Source organism: Nilaparvata lugens, chromosome 5 (genome assembly GCF_014356525.2).
Source record: "Nilaparvata lugens isolate BPH chromosome 5, ASM1435652v1, whole genome shotgun sequence".
Taxonomy (NCBI): domain Eukaryota; kingdom Metazoa; phylum Arthropoda; class Insecta; order Hemiptera; family Delphacidae; genus Nilaparvata; species Nilaparvata lugens.
This window is the reverse complement of record NC_052508.1, coordinates 48,818,683-48,827,715: the sequence shown is the minus strand read 5'-3', so window position 1 is coordinate 48,827,715 and position 9,033 is coordinate 48,818,683. Positions and strand designations below refer to the sequence as shown.

The 9,033-nt window shown below is 33.5% G+C and overlaps 1 protein-coding gene across 1 annotated transcript in view; it reads left to right on the top strand.

Moving 5' to 3' along the window:
• Positions 1–200: 200 nt before the first annotated feature.
• The window catches only part of LOC111050184 (jouberin-like), a 40,191-nt gene continuing 31,358 nt past the window's right edge, over positions 201–9,033 (top strand). The window contains exons 1-6 of the mRNA XM_039428502.1: positions 201–525; positions 1,633–1,793; positions 2,704–3,330; positions 4,370–4,500; positions 5,339–5,552; positions 6,832–7,120. Of these exons, the coding sequence (XP_039284436.1) occupies positions 364–525; positions 1,633–1,793; positions 2,704–3,330; positions 4,370–4,500; positions 5,339–5,552; positions 6,832–7,120 (1,584 nt within the window). The 5' untranslated portion in view covers positions 201–363. The remainder of the gene's footprint in view (positions 526–1,632; positions 1,794–2,703; positions 3,331–4,369; positions 4,501–5,338; positions 5,553–6,831; positions 7,121–9,033) is intronic.

The window sequence follows — 9,033 nt, the reverse complement described above, 5'->3', positions numbered from 1 at the left end:
TACTTGATATCGATTCTCAATTTATTGAAAAACATAATTATATAAGTGGGACGAGAGTGTGATATAATATTAATTTTTTTTAATTTCGTGATTTTCTTAACAATTTTTTATAAATTTTTCATTTATACAAAATCCATTCTAGTACAATGTTTAGTTTCCGCACCTGACTATCACCTGTCATGAATCGGCCGACAGGTGACAGTTTAGTTCTGCACAAAAATAAACAATAAACAAGTATTTTGTGTTTATCAACAAAAAATCTAGTTTTACAAAATATTACTTGAATTTTTATTTAAAAGATTAGCTAATTGAATTTTTATTCATTGTTATCTTCATTTTATTTTTTCGAGACAGAATAAAAAAATGAAGAAACGTGATGAAGAAGATAAGATTCCTCTAACAGAAATACCACCAAGAATTACTCAAGAAACGAAAGCAAGATTTGAATCCCTTCTAAATGCTGCTTTGAACAATGAATCAAGCAATGCTCCTTCTAAAATTGATGATCACTGTGTAATTGAAATTGTAAGTACAACTTATGAAGATTTTTTCACCTTTCACTAAAATTATTTTTATGTTATCAATAGGCCTACTATTATATCCTGTTAGAATAGACCTGAACCATTAAAAATACATCTTTATATACACAAATTGTAGAGTTTTTAAGATTTTAAAAATGATTTACTATTAAAATTTCCAGTACTCTAATAAGTAAGGCTCCTTCATCCTGCGGTTTCAAAATCAAAATGATCGTAATTTAATAGGTAGCCTACCATTTGATGAAATTGCTATTTTCATTCTACGTGATAAAATTATTTATTTTGTGCACACATAGAGCGGTCAGGCGTTTCATGTCCTGTGTTCTTGAAAACAGAAGTTAATTTAAGTTATTGAAAGAGATGCTTATCATGTTATTAAATTGATACCAAAGCTGTAGATACAAGCTCTTTGGTTCTATTTTGTTTTTTCAATTTAGAAATCCAACTTAGAATGATTGTATTTCACCGCCGTCTTTTTCTCCATAAAAGATCATAAACCGTAAAACTCGGAGCGCTATTGCCTGCACATACGCACCATAAGTGTGTGATCATATTGAAAGCGTTTTTCTGCAAGTGCACGTTTGGTTATGCATAATGTAAGCAGACGAAACAATATCTTGAAAGAGTAATAGAAGGACTCACACTGAAAGTTGCTAGTTGCGTTCAATGTAAGCAGCTACATGCAAATCACAACGTCTTCAATGGCACTCTCAAAATTTTGTTTTTGTCATACATGATTCAACGTGCACTTGCACTTATACCCATTTAATGTAATAACATCTTTGAGCTAAATTTTGGGTAATGGTTGCGATAATGATACAAATGTACCTTGAGTTTTTGGTGAGTTCCAAACCACTATCAGAAGTGATTTTGAATTTTAGCAGATTGGGTATGCTAACAGTTGCTACTGTTTGCGGTAGAACAAACATAGTGGAGAATCTAATCTCTGCGACCATGGCACATGTTCTTACCTCTGAGACAATTATCAATTTTACAAATCAACTATTATAATAATTGTAAAAGAAACTTGGATGTGTTTACCTGTCTACTTTTTTATTGGTAATGTTATTTTCATGTGGGTTTTGGCTTGCAGGAGAAAAGTGATCCACCAAAACCATGTCCAAGGACTGTAACGCTTAAGAGAAAGGAAATCTTATTGCCAGCTGGTAACAATCACAGTCGAGGGGGCTCGTCAACCTCATCCAAATCTTCTGATGATGTTTTTTCTCCTGGATTACAGAAAAACAGTAAAAGGTGATTATAAATTTGCAACTTAGACCAATTTATATTTCAAAAATTCTAATGATAGTTCATGTAGCAATAATATTGTCCTACTACATTATTTATTCAACTTTGATATAAAACATTTATGAAGTAAACTTCATACTGTAGGAGTTGGCTACTACTGCACTAATAAATGAAGTCCGCCTTTTCTTATTCCTCTAGACACTATTTGGTTAAAGCTGTTGATTCCCTGATGCCACACGGTATCAGTTAATTATTCAAACTCATTAAATGTGTACACTCGTAATAAGAATAATGTATTTCGATAACTTTCAAAACTAAGCTGAAACTCTTCGCTATAATTTTTTCTGTCCATATCCACTTACTAATACATTTTATCAGATGTTGAATCTATCTCTGCCACATGCACCGAGTATTTATCATAGACATAGACTAGACAGTAGTGGAAAACTCACACTGTTAACTAAGCTCTGCCACCCCTAGAGATTGACAGGTGAAATCAAATAACGGTTTAAGTCAACTCAAGTCTTCAAAAGGTCGTTACGAACACTGTGAGTTGGCATATTTTCAATCCTTGAATTTATTTTGTGATTTACATTTGATCAATGTTAACATTTCATGAATAAGATTTATTTATTTCATTGGCAATTACAGATCATAATTATAATAAATATAATATGATAATAATATATATTATATTATAATATAATATTATAATTAATATTTCTATGAATATCAATCATGATAGTTCTAACCATTGTGAAACCTAGAATATAATTTTATTGATAGTCGAAAACAACAAATTTCCACCATCTATTCGTATTTTCATCGATGACGGCAGATTCTTCTCATTTTTATAATGAATAAAAAATCTGTTTATTTGTTTTATTCACTATAAATTTGTCTCAATTAATTGCAGGAGCCAGCTAGTGCACTCAGCCGAAGTGCACACTTCTCCCAAGCACCTTGGTGATTCACCCAGGCAGTCTCTACTCAGTTCCCCAGAGCAGTCAAGTGTGAGCAGCAGTTCCCGAAAAAAGCCACAAGTGCTTCCAAGAAGCACCACATTGGTGGCCGAGATTCCTCCCACCACATTGGTGGCTGAGATGCCTCCCACCACATTCGTGGCCGAGAAACTTCCCACCACAGGCTGGGAGAACGTCTCCGACACAGAAAGCTCCGAAGTTGTCACAGAGTTGAAGCTGAACACTCAACAGGACAAATCCGAACTATCAACAACCGAAATACTGGAACAGGTGATTAGTTCGGACACTTCCGATCTCGTAGTTGCCAAAATGGTGGAAGTGAGTAGGAAAAGTTCGATTAGTGATGAGAAAGTTGAGGATAGTCCGTTGAAAGTTAAAGTGCCGATTCCGTTGCCCAGGAGAAGTTTGACAACGTCGCAGAAGTCTGGATCGACGTCTGATGAGAGGAGTGCGAAGAAAGCCGAGATTGATTTGGAGAATGAGAGAAAGAGAGCGTCGGCGGCCAGTCTCAATCTGCTCAGCTCTTCCTCTCATGAGGAAAGTGTGGTTACCAGGAAGAAGTGAGTACCTTTTCTGATGAATTGTCCTCAAATACTTACAAAATAATACAACACTAGCCTAAACATTTGATTCAAAAGATTGGAATACACTTTACACTAAACGATGTAACACAGCACATTCATATCAATTATGAAACAAATTAACACTTGATACAATAGAGCACAGAGGCTAATGTAGTAAATTACAACACAAAATTCTAATCAAACGATGCCACCCAGCAGACTAGTTACAACAAGAATCAGCTCGATTCAAAGCAACATAAGCACTAGATACAATCGAAACAATACTAAGAACTCAATACAAGGGAAAACGTTTGATTCAATACAACACATCCTACTAAACTGCATAACGCGGATGTATCGGCCGCCATGGTCATTCATACGAAGTCGTATTGCAATAGGACCTGTATCAAGCGCCACTTATAACAGCTGACCCACTCCCCACAACGCACTTGATGCCGGTACCACTAAACAAAACAAACTGAATACAATATAACACAGGACACTTGATGCAGTGCAAAACACATCATTCGTCTTATAATAGTCTACTTCTACAATACATTCGATATTATACAATACAACACATTGCACTCCATACAATTCAATACATTTTGTGCTTGAGCAAATTCGGTGTGTTGTGATGTATTTTAGTAGTATTTTGTATTGAGTTGTGTTGTACTACATCGGCATCCAGTGTTTTTTATAGATTGTGTAATTGTGTTCTATTGAATTTTATGAATTGTATTGTGTTTTATTGGAATTTTCTATAGTTCATATACTTGAGAATTGACATTTTATTGCTGTGTAATTATAATTGAATTCAGTAAAAAATGTTCAATTGTTTAAATTGAGTGAATTAGTAAACTAACAGTCTAAGGTATTTTATTATGTTTTATTTAAGATAAGTTTCAAGGAGTATAATGTTAATATATAAATAATATTACCACAATGTTGCAATTACATAGAATGATAATTTTCAAGTTATGAGTTGAGAGAGACAAGAAATGAGATGTCAATTACAATATTTTATCATTTACAGAATTAAACGAAAAAAGAAGACGAAGAAGCATGAGGCCTCCGAACAAGTAGGAACTGAATTGGCTGAAATCCATTCTTCGGCTAAGAGTGTGTCACAAAAAGATATCATCGATAAGCAACCAAAAACATCAGGTTAGAGATATTCTTAATTTATATTTTTCAATTAATTACTATTAATTTAAAGTACATTATTTTTTATATAATAGGCCAATGTTCCAAATTGAGAAAATTAAATACATGTTGACGTATTCCACTAGCTAAGTTTTATCGATTCAAAACTGAATTTTTGATGCTCATAACTTTGAATATGTTAATATTTACAGGTATTCCACAGAAATAGTCATTAATTTATTATATTTTAAATCATGAATGTATGAGTATTACAATTTTTATCCTTTTAATTAATAAATTTATGGTTTTCAATAAATAACTTGATAAGAATTAATCAAGTTCACCCGTAGAAAACTATGTTGCATTTTATTATGAAGCTATTTACTACAACCCGAATGATTTTTTCCGTATAATAAAGCTGATTATTGGATAATGCTTGTCTCTAAAATGTTTCCACTGAATATTTGATCATTCTTGTAACATATTTGCTAGTAATTGAGAGGTTTTTGTTTGTGATTTGAATTAAAGAATGATGATTGTAACAATCAATTTTCATAATTCAATCCGCTATTTCTTCAAAAATATTTGCTAATACAGTAACTACTTGATTTTCATTTGTGATTTCACAGATTCAACTATGATGAGTGTTGTTATTCACTTCCTTCAATCCTAAATGACTATTTCTCATGAAACATCAGTCAGTAACTGAATTATTGTGATTCGTCACTTCACAGTTACTGCATTAGGGTATTTCTACTCATTTTCTCTGCAATTTTATGTCTAATTCAACAATTCAGTTCAGTTTATTTGTATACTTCTTCTAAAATATACTGTGTATTCTGATTGATTGATTTGACAGTGACAACGATGATGGGGGTAACTATACACGGTACGGACAGTCTGGAGCCTCATACACTACTCAGACATCCGATGGTGAGAGTGCACATAGTCGACTCCACGTGTGGTGAATACCTGAAAAAGTCTGATCCCAATCGGTGTGTCAGTTTCTGTGAGGAAGACGTCGACTACATTCTGCCAATTATGACAAGACATTACGATTTCAAGGAGAATCGGTGAGACACACTTATAAATTGTCTATTTTTTCAAATTTTCTTTGAAAAATTGAATATGGAATCAAAGAGAATTAGAAAAATTCAACTGTTTTTTATCCAACCTACAAAATTATATATCAATCATAAATGAGAAGTTCCTCATTCTATTGAATTTTTCAAAAATATATATTTTTTAGTCAATTGTATTCCAGTCAAATATCTCATCAAACCCGAAAGAATGGCTGCATTATTAAGTGTTTTTGTAGTAATGTTAATTGGCCGCATATGAGTTCTTCAGATTTCCAGTGTTTTATTGTGATATTGAATCATTAAAGAAAGAATGATCAAAAGTTGATTATATCAAGTGAAAAACGTCAGTGTTTAAATTTTTGCAATGGATAAGGTACAGAGAATATAGTTAGATAATAGCGTGAAATAAATGTTTGTTGGATCTTGTAGACGTTTCATAAACCATAAGCAGTCCTGCACTTGAAACTAACTTTTGCTGTAAGTGCTCTTTATACTTGATGCAAATACGTTTATTTCATTCAGCCTATCGTACAAAACACTATAATCGTAATATAGGCTGATTATGACCATGGAGGAAAAACTAGGCTGAGCCTGTACCATTTCTCTCCAAAATTTTAATGAAAAGTTAATGTTGTCCAAAGTATTATTAGGAATATAAAATCACACATCAGTCCTTCGCATCTTAATTTTAGGTTCAGTTTTTTTTTAATTTAAGATTAGCGTAACTGAACTTAAAATTCAAGATTGATACAGTAGTCTATTAAAGACACGTTTGAAAATCTTCAACTACATAGGCCTACTATAAAACGTAATGTAGCTCCCAACGCAAGTCATGCAACCCAACTAACATTCAACTATGAAAACAGTTATATTTAAGAGATTTTTAGAATTCTTGAATGAAATTGCTCTTCACATATGTATGTTATCTAACTCCTCATTATTCAATGTTCGTGATAGTATTTGATAGTTTTCAAAGTATTCCAATACTCCTTGAAAAGTATTTTAGCACTCAAAAGTATTTTTAGTAGTTTGAAGTTTCTTCAAATTAAACTACCAGTGTAATAATGATATCTAAATTTATTTCAAGCTCGAAATGCTAGTAGCTTAGAATTCAACGTATAATCCAACTTCCCATTCTGTTTAAGAGATAATATTCAATACAGTAGCTTAAATATTTCTCCAAATTATTGAAGTGATCCTTACATTAAAACTTAGTTTAGCTGATGATTCATACAACCCGATTTCCAGTATTCATATTGCCTTATTTCAGAACGTTGACTCCACAGTGGGAAGAAGTGTTGATATTCAACGAAGACATATCACACATAGTGAATCCGGACACGCTGCTCTTTTTCGAAATCGTTGACTTTGTGAATTTCACAATCGGGGGCATGCGCTATCAGAGACTGGGCCACGACAGTGGGTGGCACTACGTGGCTTGGGCGTTTCTCAAACTAGTGGCCGTCACTGGTGAAACAAACACTGAGAAAAAGTTGCGACTTCAACTGTACAAGCCCAATGTGCGATACAATGTACACAGAAAGCAAACCAGTCCTGTCGTAAGTCTGCAGGATGATTGGGTAGTTCTGAAAGCACTAGTCACATTTGCACTCGTAGTTGATGGGAACATTTTGAGGAGATTTTTAGGTGAAGTAGTTCTAAATGCACTCTAAAACACTATTCCTGAAGTACAGGGTGTTTGAAAAAGAACTCCCCAGTTTTATATAGGTATAAATTTAATGTGTAAATTAATGAAAAACTACATCAACAAGTACATACAATGAAAGAGAGAACCTTCACGTTTTGTTTAACATCAGTACACTTCAACATGGGATCCATTTGTTGCCCTGCACACGTCGAGACGATATTCAAGTTCTCGCCGTATTCACCAACATATCAGGTGTAACTGTCCCAACCGCCGTGACGATTTTATTTTATTTATTTATAATTTTTACAAAGTAGCACTGATTGGGAGAGAAAACTAAGGATACTTCTTTTACCATTCCTCTCCCAAATTTAGATAACATTTTTAGTCAAAGTCATTCAAGTCCAAAATAGGGTTATGGTTTCACTTTTTTAAAATTTAGTCATATTGGGAAGAAGATTGAGTAGTTTTGAAAGCACTAGAACACTCATAAAGAATTAAACTAAACTTAACACTTTTTTAGTGACATTTTCACTAAAAATGAATATTTTTGCGTAATATTTGACAAAATTTAGAGCCAGAAAAAACACAACTCACTATTCAGAACAGCTGAACGTGATGATTCTTTCCCGTAAATGGTTTATGTCTCAGATTTTTCCACAGTACACAACATTTTCATGTTTCCCCAAAATAAAAAGTGCAGAGGAGTTTAGTCCGGGCTTGGTGGTGGCCACGCAATTGGGCAAACTCTCCCTACCCACCCACCCACCTTCCCGGAAAGCGAGTGTATGTGTAGTGTCAACTGAAGGAACTGTTCCATGGCGCCGTCTTAAGGTCAAGCAGGTCTGCCAACTGCAGGGGGGTAAAACTTGGACATTTGCTGAATCAATCACCACAAACTAGAATAGTGTATATCCCTTTTTACAGATTCTATGACTCATCAAAACTAGGGAGTACTTTTTCATACAACCTGTATATGATTGTCAGTTCATCGGAACATATTGGGAAGAAGATTGAGTAGTTTTGAAAGCACTAGAACACACATAAAGAATTGAACTAAACTTAACACTTTTTTAGTGACATTTGCACTCTTAGTTGATGGGGAGATGTTTAGATAAAGTAGTTCTAAACGCACTTTGAAACACTACTTCTGAAATATATGACTCTTAGCTCATTAGAACATATAAGGACCTATGAAGAGGCTGTAAATTACCACCAACATGTTGAAGCAATCCAGTTCTTGGACAACTTAACATTAACGAGCAGATTGAAAGGAAGAAGCCAACAGATCTGGTGTAAACCTCCAGGAGTGCTTAGTGAAAGTGGAAAAAAATATAATTCAGTGCAGTGATCATGAATGAGCTAATTTAAAACAAGGAGAAGCTATTACAAGATTCTTCTTGTAAAATGACTAATTATTAATTTAGAATAGAAATAAACTGATCGTTAGTCCTAGCACTAGTAACAGTTATATCCAATTAAAAGAAAAAATAGAACACATTTATTTTAGAAGATTGAGTGGTTTTGAAAGCACTAGAACACACATAAAGAATTGAACTAAACACCTTCAAATAATGAGGAACATACGTGCACCTATGATCAATAATCTCCATTATCTTATTTTTCACTTATAATTCACATTAGCTATTGAAGCTCTCCACTTGTTTCTCTCTTTCTACATTCTCACATCAGCATGTAGTAGGTAGTAACACATGAAAGCCTTTCAAGATAGTTAGGAACATAAGAGCACCTTAGTTTATTTCAATTGTGTTTACATTATATTAGGTTTCCGTTTTTTTACTGAAAAACTTTCTAATTCGAATTCTC